The sequence below is a fragment of the Diospyros lotus genome, chromosome 8, assembly GCF_014633365.1.
Source record: "Diospyros lotus cultivar Yz01 chromosome 8, ASM1463336v1, whole genome shotgun sequence".
NCBI lineage: Eukaryota > Viridiplantae > Streptophyta > Magnoliopsida > Ericales > Ebenaceae > Diospyros > Diospyros lotus.
In genome coordinates, this window is record NC_068345.1 from 110,884 (window position 1) to 128,285 (window position 17,402).

General features: G+C 39.8%; 1 protein-coding gene across 3 annotated transcripts in view; it reads right to left on the minus strand.

Moving 5' to 3' along the window:
* LOC127807400 (protein DA1-related 1-like) overlaps nt 1-17,402 on the minus strand; it is a 56,815-nt gene that overhangs the window by 9,840 nt on the left and 29,573 nt on the right. For 2 of the 3 annotated variants that reach the window (XM_052345219.1, XM_052345220.1), the window contains 4 exons: nt 6,547-6,681; nt 5,785-5,997; nt 5,645-5,707; nt 5,419-5,537 (listed from right to left, as the gene is read on the minus strand). In XM_052345219.1, coding sequence (XP_052201179.1) covers nt 5,419-5,537; nt 5,645-5,707; nt 5,785-5,997; nt 6,547-6,681 — 530 coding nt within the window. The remainder of the gene's footprint in view (nt 1-5,418; nt 5,538-5,644; nt 5,708-5,784; nt 5,998-6,546; nt 6,682-17,402) is intronic. The other variant, XM_052345221.1, reaches the window with a different exon arrangement.

Genomic DNA, 17,402 nt, shown 5'->3' on the forward strand with positions numbered 1-17,402 from the left:
CTTAGGGGTAAATCAGTAACTGTTATCTGTAATTAACCACTTGTATTATCCGTTAACTATTAGCTGGGGGGGTTAAGTGGTTAGGGGTTAGTTAACTGTACAACAGCCTACTCCATTGTTGTTACGTTAGTTAGCATATTCTCTTTGTTGTTATACTGTTAGAAGAAGTTGTTATGTTGTTGGAGGCTCTATAAGAGACCTGCGGCTATGGGAAGAAAAGGCATCAAGAATATTACAAGTTCTTCTCTTTCCATTCTCTCTCTCTCTCTCTCTCTCTCACTCTCCATATCAACTGTTTCCTTCAATGGACAAACTCTGATGGAGGGACATTTTTCATGCTTTAGATGCCTGCATGTAAATTACTAGAATCTTTTCCCACTTGTTCAGTGAAGAAGGGGCTGGAAAAAATAAGACTGTAAGAACAAGCTCACTACAGAATGACATTAATTTGAAAAAGAGCTGTGTGTTTGTTTTCATACTTTTATAGCTAAAAGGGAAGTTTTATCAAATGGCCAAGGGACCATTTTTATTGTATAGCTTAGAATGTTGGACGGTTAAGTACTGATATGTGCAAAATATGAGTGCCACTGAGATAAGGATATTATAGTTAATGATGGTCGTACAAGGAAAGATAGGAATAAAAATGAAAGTACATGTAATAAGGTTGGAGTGGCACCTATTGAAGATAAGTGTGAGACACAAGTAAGATGATTTTAAATATGTAACAAGAAAACCAATAGTTGCACCCATCAGGTGACTACACAGAATGGGACAAGTTAGTTGCAAATAGGCAGAGGAAACCAAAGAAAACCTAGTGGAAAACCTTTAAACATGAGTTGGAATATAACGGACTTAATGTGAGATGCAATAGATGCACCCATCAGGTGACTATAGTGATGTCCCGAACCTAGGGTTCGTATAGGTTAAAAGGAGAAATGGGGAAGAAAATCAGATTGAAGGAGGGAGAGATATTAAGAGAAAGAGAGGGAGAAATAGAAGAACAGAAGAAAGAGGAAGAAGAACGAGAGAGAGAGAGAGTGGAATATTAGAGAGAAAATAGTATTCAATTCATTAATTTCTTGGATAAGGAAACAAACCATTACAGCAACCTTTTATAAGCCTATTTGCCTTCTAACAGCCTAGCACATGCTCCCATGTGCTTATAACCACTTGCTAAAATATCTAAAATATTTTCTAACAACTATTATTAACCTATTACTATATTGCCCTCTATAGATTCTTGGGTCATGACAATTCCTCCCTCCTTGAGAGAGTTCTTGTCCCCAAGAACTTACAACAATTTAGCCATTGCTCCTCAACCAATACCAACTCTCTCTAGCTTGGTTGCTCTTTCTTTAATCATTCCCTTTCTAGGCCGCTTCTTGTGTGTTCTTGGATACTCCTCAGCTGAAACAAAAATGATAATCAGTGCAATCAAAGCTGCATCTTCCTCCAAGGAGCGACATACCATTTTCCGTGGGTTGGTGATAGCTACCAAATTAAGATAGCTTGTACCCATAGATTGAGGATCCAATATGATGCCAAATCCAGTCAATATATCATCATTTGGGGCCCTCATTGAATTTAGCTGCTTCTGAACACAAGCAACAGCTGAAACTTGCAGTCCTTCAGCCTTCAATTGTTGTTGCAAGGCTGGTTGCAAAGCAGCTGTGGCCAAATTCATGTCCAAGTCTCCCAATTTCTTGTTGGCTCCCATCAATACTGTCTTTTGATTGACTACCCCAATCATTTCTTGGTTTGGACCTCCTCGATTATCACCTGGAACATCCTTAATGATGACTGAAGTTTCAGTTATGATCTCTTGATTCCCTGCAAGTAATTCAGCAACTTCTTTTCCCTTTTGTTGGCTGCAATTCCCCTCTATTTGGACTTCTTTTTCAGCAATATCAAATGATCCCTTTGCATTGGCTGCCCTATCAATCTGTGCATTATAATTTTCCTTGAGATTATGCTTTTCACCACCAAATTTACTCTCAATATTGCAGCCATCTTTCTGGTCACTGTTGCCGCCGTCACAATGCTTCTTTTTTTGCCCAAAGTCTAGAGTAGGCAATGAATCGGTCGTTCGTACTCTTGTCTCTTCCTTCGGCCGCTCTACTCCAAGGAAGTCCTTCTTGTTAAAATTTCCGTGATAATCATCAAAATATTCTATTGGAAAGTTGTAATGATACTTCTTAATTAGTATCATCGCAAACTCCTGCAACTTCTCGCGGAACATACGGCCAAATTCCTTGCACTCTTCATCAAACCCACCGCTGGTTCCTTTGTCCAATGGGTTGATCCCCTTCTCTTGTTCCCTGTTGCTACCCACTGGAAATGCAACCTTCTTTGGCTGCCATTGAGGTTCCATTCCAGCTGAAAGTGAAGTATTCTACTTCATGTATGCACTGCCTCCCCTAGCTTCACGTGTAGGACACCTAACTGGAAATGCAGCCTTCTTTGGCTGCCATTGAGGTTCCATTCCAGCTGAAGGTGAAGCATTCTGCTTCATGTATGCACTGCTTTCCATGGCTGATTTTTCACCAACAGTATACTTCGAAGTCCAAGGAGCTATATACATACTGCTCTTCTTCACCTCTCCAATTCAAACAAAGTTACCCAATTCAAAGTTGAAATTACCTTACTAGCAGCCTAGGATTTGATTGGAATTACCACATGCGGAATTCCTCTTCACTAATTCGTTGCTCAATCCCTTCCCCGAAGCCACGGACAAGTTGCCTTAACCTTCTCGATCTGGGCCAGAACTGTTCGTCCATCTCCTACCACCCAAGCAATCTTGCAATCTTGGACTTTAGCCTCTTATATTTGGCTGAGACCCCACAAAATTTAGCGGCAGTAAGAGGGATCGGAAGCTGGGCGGTGGCCGAGATCTGTTGCTAAGAAGCAACAGCCAAGAGCGCCTGGGTTTGCTTGCTTCTAACACACACAGCGACTTGGATCCAGCCACTAGAACAGCTGTAATTTACACAAGCCGCTGGAATTGAAGGCTACGGATGTTCACGGAATTGGCCGGGGCTCTTCGCTTTTCCTGTTCGAACAACCACGTCTGCAACAATATCCAAAAATCAGATCATCAACTCAACCCATCTGCTGTCAATCCAGATTTGCAACGGCCCTTGACACCACTGCTGTCCTTGCTTCAGAATCGCGCCCTAAGATCGCTTGGAATCGAATAACCCAATCACCGACTAATGGTTGGAGGACCCCCCGCACTCCTCGAGTTCACCTTTCAAATCCGTCTCTCTTCACCCTCCGACGGACTCCGATCCCCTCGAAACGTCCACCATTTGGATCGGATTTGCTTGCTTGTGCTCGCCTCACCCAATCACCGTCCGTTTGGATTGGACCACTAGCTCGGTCACGTAATTTATCGGAATTTCGCTGGGTTTGCTTCGCGTTCCACTTTCAGCCTCAATTAGCAGCCAACGTTCCACCCCGTGCTTCAGAATCAATTTTCGAGGGTCACCCGTAGCAACTGTGGATCAGACACTAAGAATTTCCAAACTCCAGCAAACTGAACAGCTAAGCAACGGATCCGATTCCGCCTTCTGGCTCGTCTGTTGCAAAGTCTCCTGCACTCGCCTCACCTTCTTGATCAACTATAGCAACCCGGAAAACAGCAACAAATCACCTTGCTATTACACCTTCAATTCAACAACCTAATCTGAAGCGATTCACGCTTCCACCTTCAAGGTCTCTCCAATTCCGATCCCATACCTGTTGCGCCACTTGGATTTTTACTTCAAATTCAACTCGTATCACTGTCGAAACTTGAATCAATACCACAGCCAAGGATGGGTTGCTCTGATACCAATTGTCACGAACCTAGGGTTCGTATAGGTTAAAAGGAGAAATGGGGAAGAAAATCAGATTGAAGGAGGGAGAGATATTAAGAGAAAGAGAGGGAGAAATAGAAGAATAGAAGAAAGAGGAAGAAGAACGAGAGAGAGAGAGAGTGGAATATTAGAGAGAAAATAGTATTCAATTCATTAATTTCTTGGATAAGGAAACAAACCATTACAGCAACCTTTTATAAGCCTATTTGCCTTCTAACAACCTAGCACATGCTCCCATGTGCTTATAACCACTTGCTAAAATATCTAAAATATCTTCTAACAACTATTATTAACCTATTACTATATTGCCCTCTATAGATTCTTGGGTCATGACAAGTGAATGGGAGAGGTTGGAAGCAAATGAGTAGAGGAAAACCAAATAAAACCTAGTGGAAAACCTTTTAACATGAGATGTAATATACTGGCCTTACAAAAGATATAACTATAGATAAAGAAGGTTGGAAAGCTAGAATTTATATAGTCAACCACACCTACCGGCATTAAGGCTTGGTATTATTGTTGTCATCTTTCTTTATTACAAGTTGTTTCAGTAATTTAGTACCATTCTGGTCAAATCAATTCTCAGTTACTTTATAATTTATTTATTCTGATTATGTGATCAATTCAAATTAATTGCCCTAAAAACATTACTATTACTAAAGTTTTTCCTATAGGGAGGGGGTACAACTTCTCAGATATAATTTCCCCAAAAGTTTATTAAGAGAAACTGTTCGGTACAACCAAATCAAAAAGGGCTAGAACAGGGTAGTTTTTGGGGTCCTGTCATACTGATCTAGAGGGCATTTGGCTTAGCTTAAATTGCAGGAGCTTTTAAGTTATTTCTAAGGCATTTTGGTCTTTTATTTGGTCAATGAGAGCTTTTTTGAAATAGGTTATAAGCTCTCTAAAAAAATTTAGGGGGGACCAACTTTTGGGAAAAGTTGGAAGAGCTTGTAAGCTATGTACCTTATAAGTCCTTTCATGTTACCTGGACAGGTAGAAAATTTTTAAAAGCTAATAGGAAGCTTATAAGCCCCCTTTGGCCAAAAAATAAGCAAAGCCAAACACACTTAGAAAGAGGAAAGGTAAAAGAAGGGAAGGAGGAAGAGAGGCAAAAGGGAACTTAACAGTAAACTTGTTTGTGCACAAAGGACAGAAAATTCATTATGCTTTCAGGACCTATAGATTTTCTATCAACAATGCCTGAAATAATCCAATCAAGAAACTATGATTAATCTACTTTTGGTTTTCCATCTTCATTATAGTACTTGTAAGCACTTACAACTAAAAAACAGGTTATTTGTGGGGCATTTATGAGAGAATCAAAACCAAAATTATTATAAAAACAAACACTGCTGTTAGATTCAACCGAGCTTGCAGTCATAAGAGCATAAATGTGTTATAAATGCTGACACAGGTGCCAATATACAGTTTGTGGACATGTTGATAGTTGTGGCGCTCTTTCCATTCAAGTATTTCTTGTGCAGACTAAGTTTTCTACATCATGTGTCCTACAGTAAACTGTATAATCAGGCAGAGACAAAGGAAGGGAGGAGTGTACCTGGGAAGGCCATATAATATTAGAATTGCGGTCACCTCACAACGACGGGTGAGTTTATAAGGCTCTGTTACCATATCCATAACCCTGTTTCCTGCTCCAATTTTTGGCCGCCTCAATATCTAGCCATGTAAAAAGAAAATAAGACAAAAAATGGGCTATTGATCACAAAAATTTCAATGGACTCTGAAGGAAAAAAGATGCTGGGATGTAATAAAATAATCCTTACAGTGCTAACAGTTTGTTCCTCAGAAAGGCAGAGTCCTCTTGTCTCAGGCATGTGATGATGGCCCTGGACAAAGGGAAAGATAAAAATCACTAAAAGAAACAAAGAAAATATACATATCAAAAGAAAATGATTTGTCTTACACTTCTTTCCCCATCCATTGCCTCATTCAGTGCTTGCCTCTCTACCAAGAGTAATGGAACCTGTTGCTCAACTTTCATATTCAATCCTTCATAAAATTCTTGTATATCAAGGTAAAGGGGCTGACACTCATTAGTATCCATTATTGCTGAGTCAAGACACTCTAGGCAGAGCTTTCGACCATCATCTAGGGCAACATATCTTGTTTCCCTTTGCTGCATATAATGAGTAAAGGTCCCAAAAATCAATACTCTTCAAAGACATGGTCAAGTAGATTCTTCTTGGACAGCATGAATGGTTATTTTTGTTGTCAGGGAAGTGGACTTGTGAATTGGCATCTATAATCAAGTATTAGATGTAAAAGAGACTGGGAAGAAATATCAATATTCATATGTTTGGATATCATGATATGCCATGCCATGGAAAAGACGGTTCAGTCTTATCTGATGGTTCACCAATTAATTTTAATTTTAATCTGGAACATAATTTTAATTTTATAAGGTTGCTTCTCAGACTTCTTTATCAAGGATAATGGTTCTCATGCTTATGCAGTCATCAGACTAACTTCAAATGCTGTAGTTTTGGCAGGAACACAAACAAGAAAAGAAACCCTGAATTTCCTAACAATACTAGTATATATCTCACCCCAAAATGAATAAGATTTTGGATATCAATAGAATTAAAAAGGGAATCTGCTGGAATGAGAATTAGATGCCCCTTCCCATGAACAAACACACTTGAAGTGGATTCTAGATAGAATTTACTTGATGCAGACCAACCTCCATTCGCTCACAGCTACAGCACCGAGGAGTCCCGTCATGCTCATGAAAAGGACAGTACTTCTGGACCCAAAAAGGATGCGCTCTATATTCAATTAACCCAGCAGCATTTGTTGGTATCTGAAAGATCATAAAAATATTATAAAAGTTTCAAAGGACCAAAAAATAAATTGAAAGTGACTATTTGAAACAAGTGTGAAGAGAAAAATAGAAGGCCTATGTGTCAAGTAATAAAAAATGCTTCATAAAAGTAAAAAATAAAAAATAAACTTAATACAAGAAAAATGACATATGGGGGTAAAAAAATTTCTCCACTCAAGAGAAGGTTGTCCCAAATCTCAATAATCTCCAGAAGTTCTCAGAAAGGGAGCACGCTTGTAGCTCCATTACCAGGATATGTCCCTTTTCTTTATTTTTGATGGCCAAAACCAGGACTACATAGCTCAGAAAATAAGTAGTTAAATGCATATTTTATTTTGTATTAGTCATGATTAACCATGGAGGAATCACAAGATAATTTAATTTTTTCAAAGGCTTTTGTGTTGAGTTCCAAGGATATGCATTCACTAAATGCCCATTGGAGAGATCAATTTCATGTTAATACTAACTGTTGCTTCTGTCATATTTAAGGCACACTCATAATGAAATCATCCACTTAAGAAACTGAGGCAAGGATTGAAGTTCAAGTGGAATCCACCTCCATTCTGTGTGTGTATGCGATCTGTAAAATATGTTTTATCTCCTATATAATTTCACTTGTCATCTTTCAGATACAACATAATGACTAAGGTTGTCTAACTCAATCTTAGAAAGGGTACAGAACAAAGAAAACACCGTCCTACTCTTTTATCTGTACTTTCTTATTTGGATCTCAACAATCAAAAGCCATAATAGATTATGAAAGCAAGTACATGTCAATAATGGCAGCAATGGTACTTTAAAATTGGGTAAAATACAAGGTTGTAAGATAATTAGCCACTAGATAATTTTCATCAAAATCTCATTGACTTAAAAATTACTTGGCCAGTTCATTTTTCCTACATTACTATCATATACCATGAGGCAATATCAACCAGAAGCACAAACTACCATAACTATGTGTCACGGCCTAAGCCTGACAATTGTTTCCTTCCTAATTTGGTGTGAATTAGTAAGGCACAGAACAGAGATCAGAGAGAAAATGTAGAGAGAAAGGAAAAAGAGAGAGAGAGGGAGAAGCGAGAGAATGTTGAGGAAGAAAACAGAATTCTCTTCAATATTCTGCATACCCCAATCCACGAAGGTCGTTGGGGATTTATTGAAGCAATGTGTAGTACGTGTGTAAAGAAAACACACAAAGAAACCCTTGAAACAATAAGTTTCAAAAACCCTTGAGAGAACAAACTTCAACGACCAAAGCTAGACTCCCAACTAGGTGCAACAACCGAAGCTGCTTGCTGGAAAAAATCGAACTGATTTGCTGGAATTTATTAAATAAAAAAACTTATTACAACCCCTAGTTTCTAGGTATATTTATAAAGTTTGGCTAATCCATTTAATACTTGTAAATAAAATTCAACTAGAATCCTAATAGAAATAAAACTCTAATCAAATATGAAGTAGAATCCTAAAACTTATGAAGTTTCACTACTGTTCAGGCGCTACTGTTTGGGCCAGTTCTGGGCTGCTTGATTTGGGTCGGGTCGACCTTGGATTGAGTCTTGATCAATGACCGCATCATTCACCTCCACTTGAAAAGAATTCGTCCTCGAATTATGATTCGGGCATGACAACACAGCATCCAGCAAATACAAAGAAAGATCAGCAGCATTAAAAGTTTTGGAAATACCCATATAATTATGTAAATCCACTAAGCATTGTCATTGATCTTCTTTGTAATCTTGTAAGAACCATATTTCTTTGGTTTGAACTTGTTTTGCTTTCCTACTGGAATCATTTCCTTCTTCAAGAATACCATGACTTCATCTCCAACCTCAAATACCTTGTGCTTCCTATGCTCGTCAATTGTCGCCTTGTACTTCTCATTTGCCTTGTACAACTTTTGCTTGACATTTTCCTAAACCGCTTGAACTTGCTCGGCTAAGTCACTAACTGCAACATACATCCTCCAACTCCCATCTTTTTTTGGTGTCAATAATGCTGGCACTACACATGAACTCATACTAGCATGAATGTACCCTTTTCTCAACAATTCCTCTACCTGCTCCCACAAAATCTCATTCTCCTTAAGACTCATCTTGGAGGCAGGTTAAGCAAACTAGCACCAAGAACCAAATCAATTTGGTGTTGAATATATCTCATAAGAGGTAGCTCATTAAGCAACTCCTCAGGAACCACATCAGAAAATTCCTCCAACAATCCCTGCACCTCCATTGGAATTTGATTCACTTACAATGGCTCACTCACACTCTCCCCCTTTACAACCAACAGGTGAACCTCTCGGGTATCCTTACACTCCCTCACAAACTTATAGTGTTTGTGTTTGTTTGTAATGGTAAGAAAATTCCTCCCCTCCACTTTAAAAGCTTTGGTTTGGTTCTTTTCCACCATAGGTAACAAGGTATAACGCACACCCTCTTTCTCAAGCTGATATGCGTTCTTCCTACTCAAGTGCTTAGCATCCACATCAAATTGCCAAGGTCTCCCGAATAAAATATGGCAAGCATCCATATCGATAATATCATAATAAATTTCGTCATAGTACTTATCAATAGAGAAAGGCACACTACAGCATTCATCCACACGTATGCCACCAACTTCTTTGATCCATCCAATCGTGTAAAGGTTTGAATGCTTTTTTCAGGGTTCAGCTACAACTTTTCCACCACATCTTTTCCTATAATGTTCTCCTAGCTCCCACTATCAATAATCAGCTCAAAGATCTTTCCTTTCACCATACACCTTGTGCGAAAAAGCTTATGCTGCTAAGTAATATCTTCATTCTTTTGAGATAGCATTAACTTCCTTACTACACATGTATACGCTTCATGGTTATACTCTTTTTCGTCATCCTCTCCATCAGGCCCGCAATAGACTTCCTCACATCTTCCTCCTCTCTTTCTACAATATTAACTGTTTTCCTCCTTGGGCAATCACTAGATCAATGCCCAACCTCATTACATTTGAAACACTTTAAAAGAATAGGCTTTGCATAAGAATTAGGGGATTTTGGAATATTAGAAATAGTACCTCGAATGTTTCCCCCCGATGTAGCCTTATTAGGGTTGACTATATAAGATGGATTAGAGGGTTGCGCCTCCCTGAACCGACTTGCCTCTATCAAAAGTTGCTTGTTTATTTTCATTCTCACTGTACCAACGATAGTTGTCATTACGAGCTCTATCACTCAACATTAACTCAACCTTTAAAGCTAAGTTCTTTGCTTCTTGCACACTCAGAACCATCTGAACCACAATTTTATCATGAATAGCAGGCTTCAACCCATTCAAGTAACAAGCTACTTGTTGATTGTCACTTTCTGACAATTGGTTTCTCTTTGCCAATCTCAGAAACTCAGAGGTATAGTCATTCACTCTTCATTCCCTATGCACATCTTTGATAGACTTCAAACATATATTGTTTATAATCAGGGGGTAAAAACCTATCTCTTAACAACTAGTTCATTCGTCTCCATATTTGAACTAGGTGTCGGCCTTCCCTCAATCTCGTCTCTCTCAATTACTCCCACCAAATAGATACACCGCTCTTCAATCTATAAGCCACTAACTTAACTTATCGTTCATCTGGGATCTCCATGTATTCGAAAAATCGATCAACCTTAGTGATCCAATCCAAGAACCCCTCAATATCAAGATCTCCACTAAAGGTAGGAATATTAACCTTTAGTTTATACTCATCGCTGCCACAATGGTTGTGCTGATGCGCATTCCTCCTAACCCCTACCACCAAGGTTAGTTATTGCTTGTCCAAGATTATCCTCTTCATCGCTATCTTCAATCATTGGTCTTCTAGGATTAACAAGGACATGTTTAATGGGTGGTCTTCCTGCCCTGGCTTGATTTACCCCATTATTCAAGTTCCTATCATCATCAACTCGTAGTAAGGCGCTCAATTGGTTGTTGATTTGCTCCAATTGCTGCTGGATGGTACGAGTTATTGCTCGCTATTCTTCGATTGCTCTCCAAACCGCGAACAACCGTTGACCATCGTCACGAGCCTGGTTGCTACCATTACCTTCAAGATTGGCCATCAGATTGGTTGATTATCCACTCTCATACCACCTAACGCAGCATGTAGCGCGTGTGTACAAACCCTTGAAACAACCAAACTAGAAAAAACCAAGCAATAAGTTTCAAGTACTCTTGAGAGAACAAACTTCAACAACCAAAGTTAAACTCTCAACTAGGTGTAAGAACCAAAGCTGCTTGCTAGGAAAAAATCGAACTAGTTTGCTGGAATTTATTAAATAAAAAAACTTATTACAACCCCTAGATTTTAGATATATTTATCGAGTTTGGCTAATCCATCTAATACTTGTAAACAAAATCCAACTAGAATCTTAATAGAAATAAAACCCTAATTAAACATGAAGTAAAGTTCTAAAACTCATGAAGTTTCGTTACTGTTCCTGCGCTACTATTTGGGTCGGTTTTGGGCTACTCGGTTTGGGTTAGATTAGCCTTGGACCGGGTCTTGATCGGTGACTGCATCATTTATACAAGGTATCGGAGGAGTGGATCCCCTATTGAGGTGGATTCTACACTCTTTCACGGTTGTAACAACCTGCTACTACACTCTAACCACTTACCCATGGCTACAAACTAACTACTACAGAAATTACAATAGTAAAAATTTTAAAAAATACCATAGACCAGGGTCCTACTCATGACAATTCCCCCTCCTTAACAAATTTCTTGTCCTCAAGAAATGCTGAGGAGACTGGCAGATCTTGGAAATTACTTGAACAAATCTGACAGATACTCCCAAATACTGCTATCTACCGAGCTGTTTTGCCATTTTACCAGAACTTGTATAAGTGGGGCACCTTGCTTGTATACCACCCTTCTATCTATCACAAGCCTAAGGGCATAATTGTAATAAGCCTATAGATGCATAGTTATAGCTATAATAAACGGATAGTAGCATGTGACTAGCGGTCACCACTTAGGCCGATTGTACCTAGTTGGTTACATTAACAAACCGAGAGTGTTAGACTATAAAAGGCATTGTATAAGAGGATGGGAACTATCAATGAAAGCATTCGGTTCTTTTCCTCTCTAAATTCTTTCCCTCTCTTTATTTCTCCCTCTCTACTTCAAATTCTCCCTCCTTTTCCTCTCCAAAACTTCAGTTCTCTCAGAATTGTCCAAATCTCAGATCCGAGACTTGACAATTGGCATCAGAGCTAGTGCCCTTGGCGATGAGTGGAAGCGTGGTGAATTGTGAGCAAAAGATGGCGGAAGGAACGAGACTCAAACAACTAGAGTCGAGAATGAAAGCGCCAGAGTTTGGGATAACACAGACACACGAAGCTATCACTCAAGGCAGAGAAGATGTAGTTGCAGTTCGAGAAGGAATACAGGAGGAATTGACGACTTCTCGTGAGGATACGCAACGAGAATTGGAAAGGCATAGGGATGCGATGGATCAGTTCGGCCATAGGATTAACAGCCTGTTCAACATGTTGCAATCCCTACCACAATTCCGTTTACCCCCAGAATTTCCCCCTCGATCCAAAGCTAAATCAAACTCAAACAAATCTAGTATACTTCCGAGGCCTCCAAGAGAATCAGAGTCGGAAGGTGTGCAAGGAAGTGAGACGAAACCTCAGGTAAAGGAATTTAATTTCCAATCTGGTAATCACATGCCGATGCCAAGGCTGGACACTTTCGCTAAGAAGCACAGACTCTCACAAAAAGGGTCTGGAGTTGGTTGGCAAGGCTCCATAGGGGGGGGGGGGGGGGGTCAGAAGGCTGGCGCAACTCTCAAATGCATAAGCGGAGTTACCCACCAAAGGCATAGACTGTAGCCAATCCCATAAGATCCCTTAAATTAGATCAGAAACGACAGATGGGATTGTGTTTCAAATGCAGGGAGAAATACACGGTGGGGCACCAATGCAAAAGGGCACTAATGCAAATGGAAGGGGAAGATAACGAGAATGAAGAAGAAATGCCTAACACTGAAATGGGGGATCAAGTGGAAGAGAAGGAGGGCAAATTTCACTTCACGCCCTAGAAGGCCACCCTTCGAACCAAATGATTAAAATTAGAGGTAACATAGGGAAGAGGAAACTTCTTATATTGATAGATAGTGAGAGCTCACATTGTAATACCCCAAAAGCCCAAAGAAGGATAGTATATGTCAAGGATAAGTAAGGAAGGAAACAACACCATCTGGATACCTTTTAGAATGAATGTAGGCAAAAAACTCTCGAGTTAAATATGCTTGAGCTAGGGAAGTTTAAGGATGGGTGACCCCCTGGGAAGTTCGCGTAGACCCATCAGGGTAAGTTGTTTCGATCCTTCCTATCGTTCGATACAGGATGTTACAGATGGTATCTGAGCCGACCCTTGGTTAAGGCGGTCCGATGAGGGCAAGGAGTGGCACCGAGGCTCGAGAGCCTGTACAAGGAGCAGCTCCTAGCAGGCTTCTAGGATGGCAGCCCCCCAAAGGGGAGAAAATCTGAGACCAGTTGTAAGGTCGCATGACGAGGACGTCATGTGCTCAAGGGGAGGAAAATGTAATACCCCAAAAGTCCAGAGAAGAGTAGTATATATCGAAGATAAGCAAGGTAGGAAATAACACCAGTTGAATACCTTCTGGGCTGAATGCAGGCAAAGAACTCTCGAGTTAAGCGTGCTTAAGTTAGGGAAGTTCAAGGATGAGTGACCCCCTCGGAAGTTCGCGTAGGCCCATCAGGGTAAGTTGTTTTGATCCTTCCTATCGCTCGATGCAAGATGTTACACACATAGTTTCTTGGACAAAAGCATAGCCAAGGAACTATTGTGCGTACTCCAAACCACTATTCCCCTATATGTCACAGTTGCTAATGGTCACAAAATGATCAACTGGTACAAATGCCAAGGTTTTACATGGAGAATGCAAGGGCATGAGTTTTCTGCCGATCTGAGAATTTTACAACTAGGTGGGTGTCAAGTGGTGTTGGGAGTAGACTGGATGAGAACAGTCAACCCCCTCATATTTGACTTCAACACCTTAAAGGTGACTTTTGATAAAGGAGGAAGAAGGTTAACGTTGACAGGATGTGGGGATGGAGGAGAGTGCAAAGCAATCTCAGGGAGCCACCTGAAGAAACTCTTTGAGCAGGAAGAGGGAACCATTGCTCAGCTTCATTCAGTTTATGCCATTGAGGTGTGGGAAGGGAAAAAGGAAGCAGAAATAGCGAAAATAGAAGATGATTAATGGTTCAGGATACAGACCTCAGTTAATTCCCCAAGCAAGGTACAATTTAATGACTTCTTGCATTCTTTGTTGGTTGAATTTGAGGAATTATTCTTGGAACCTACTTCCTTACCCCCAGACCATTTCTTAGAACATACCATCCACCTCAAACCAAATACTGAACCCATAAATGTTCGTTCCTATCGCTATTCTCTGTTTCAAAAGGCCGAAATTGAACGCCTAGTGAAAGATATGTTGTCCAAAACTGTAATCAAACCAAGTCAAAGCCCGTTTGCCTCCCCTATTCTCTTGGTTAAGAAAAAAGATGGGAGTTAAGAGGTTTTGTGTCGATTATCGACAACTAAACACCCACACCATCAAAAATAAATTCCCCATTCCTATTATAGATGACCTTCTAGATGAATTTCTAGGGCTACCATTTTTTCTAAGCTTGATCTCAGATCTAGTTATCACTAAGTCCGAATGAGTGCCTTAGATATTCGCAAAATAGCCTTTTGCACCCATCAAGGACTTTATGAATTCCTAGTAATGCCGTTCAGCCTAACTAATGCACCCACTACATTCCAGGCCCTCATGAATCACATTTTCTGCCCTTACCTCATAAAATTTATCCTTGTTTTCTTCAATGATATCTTAGTTTACAGTGCAACCATGGAGCAACACCTAACCCACCTCAAAACCACATTCCAAGTCCTCAAATCTAACCAATTGTATGTCAAGAAATCTAAATGTATCTTTGTAGAGGGAAAGGTGGAATACCTTGGGCATATCATCACTGGAGAAGGCGTGATCACTGACCCAAAAAAAAAATAACCGCTATGGTGGAATGGACTACTCCTAAGACCGTCAAGGAATTGAGGGGCTTTCTTGGGCTAACCGGCTATTGCAAGAAGTTCATTAAGGGGTATGGGATAATCAGTAAGTCGTTGACTGAGCTACTCAAGAAGAATGGATTTGAATGGGGGGAGAGAGCAGCAACAGCCTTCAATTCCTGGAGGCTATAACCCAACCTCTAATTCCAGCTTTGCCAAATTTTTCCAAACCTTTCCCCTTAGAGATAGATGCATGTGACACGGGAGTGGGGGCAGTGTTAGCACAAGAAGGTAAGCCAATAGCTTTCCTTAGTCAGGCTTTAGCTCCCAAACACTTGGGGTTGAGCATCTATGACAAGGAATTAATAGCGGTACTCATGGCAGTAGACAAATGGAGGTGTTATCCGAAAGGAAACTCGTTTGTCATCAAGACTGACCATGAAAGCCTCAAGTGATTAGGAGAGCAAAGGTTGCATACACAGTTACAAAGGAAAGGGGTAACCAAACTGCTAGAATTGGATTACACCATCCAATACCGTAAGGGAAAAGAAAATACAACGGTTGATGCACTGTCAAGAAGGGAAGAAATGGGCAAATGCCAAGCAGTCTTTGTGGTTGCTCCTGATTGGATTAAAGAGGTGTCAAGTGAAAGTAAAGTAAGATCGCTACGGGGTAAACAGCGTAGTTCAAAATTTTGAACTTACCCCGATCCCGGCGATTGGATCAACGTCGAAATTAAATCATTCACAAACAAATAAATAAATCTAACCTTTAGATTATCGAGTCGTTCGCGGATTCAAGCCGTCCAAGTGTCCGGCCTCTAACTCGTAATACGCGGCACGCGTACGTTGGCAAGAAGAGCGAAATAGGAGTGCTAGCTCCGTCTCCTTTGCGCGGCTTGTGTATGGACGGTAAAAGAACACCCATGTTTCAAATCGATGCCAAAAGAAATGGGGAAGAGTGAACGGCAATACGTTTTTCAACTCTTGAAAAACGACACCAAAAACACTTAAAATTTTGGGCAACCCATAAAGGGATATTTATAGTGAAATATCCTAGGGTTTCTAAAACCCTAATGGATTGGGCTAGCCCATTAATTCTAATTTAATTAGAATATTAAGTGATCTTATTCTAGTCCAACTAGAAATATAATTAAATGGCCCAATCCTTTTATAGGTTAAATAAAATATTATGGCCCAAATCTAATTCAAGCCCAAATATATTTTATTTAATATTTGGCCCAAATCTAATTTGGTCCAAATATAATATTTAATATTTGGTCCAAATCTAATTTAGTCCAAATATAATATTTATTTTAATATTTGGCCCAAATCCAATTTAGTCCAAATATTTAATTTAATATTTGGCCCAAATCTAATTTAGTCCAAATATTAACTTAAACCCAAATATATTTTATTTCCTATTTGCCACTCCAACAAATAGAAAATTATTAAATTAGAAACTCCTTCCTAATTTAATCAATTACCATTTTAGGAAACTCTTTCCATTATGACGACCCCTCGCCATATCGACATCATTAAGTCTATTTGTTCTTTTTCCGTGAGAACCTACGACGGCACAACTTCTTGCCGAAGTGTCCCACTTAACCATACGTCCACTCTCCTGGTTTAAGCCAGGGACCGTGCCTATTGCGTATGACTCATTAGGCTTCCGAATATGTTGGCAATGTATCGGTACGAACACATAAGACAAGATTGGCCTCTAGTAAGGCATCATGCCTACCCAATTATTCAAAAGGATTCATAATCCGCAAATAACCTTTCACGAGCATGGTTACCGTGTAATACGATCCTCTCGTCAATGTATCTTATGTGATCTCAAGTATGGCGATGTGTTGCTTGATAACGATCACACGAGTTTTCTTCGGTCTTCCGGATATCTTCACTTAATTAGAAAGTAAATCAATAACTCTTTATTGATTTCTTTCACCATGGCCATGGATTTAAAGTGAATATCCACCGAAGGCGCCTTAGATACATCATCCTCTATCAAGGGATAGACGAGTCCCATCTTGGTTATACACCCATCTCCATAAGCCTCACGATATACCCAACAATCGCCCACGTGCAGCCTTTGTCTAGGCCCATCGAAACGATGTCAAAGCATACTAGTCTTCTTATGAGATGATCGTGACAACCTCATGTCCAAGGATTAGTTACACCCATCTCGTATGAGAATTCCATCAACATATAACCAAAATGGATTCTCATGGCGAGTCATGTCCAGTGACACGTTCTCCAACATTAGTCACCTATGTACTTGTCTAGGCATCCCTATGCCTATGGGTGTGAGACCCCTATTGCTATCACATAGCAAAAACATAGCACATACAAGTCTTGCCGCAATTGTCAATGTCCATTCTTGACATTGCTACAACTTGGGACGTTTAATGATGTCTAGAAACTATGATGCATCATCTCACATCTTTATAGATTAATCACAGTATACATCATATGGACTTCTATCTAGTTTCATTCAGTTATTACAATAATAACAAGAAACTAATAGAATGACTTCTTGTGAAATTGAATAACTCCTTATTCAATAATAAATATGATTACAGTTGTCAGTGTACAATATGCCCAATCTGATTGGGTCTAGAGCACCTACACTAACATCAAG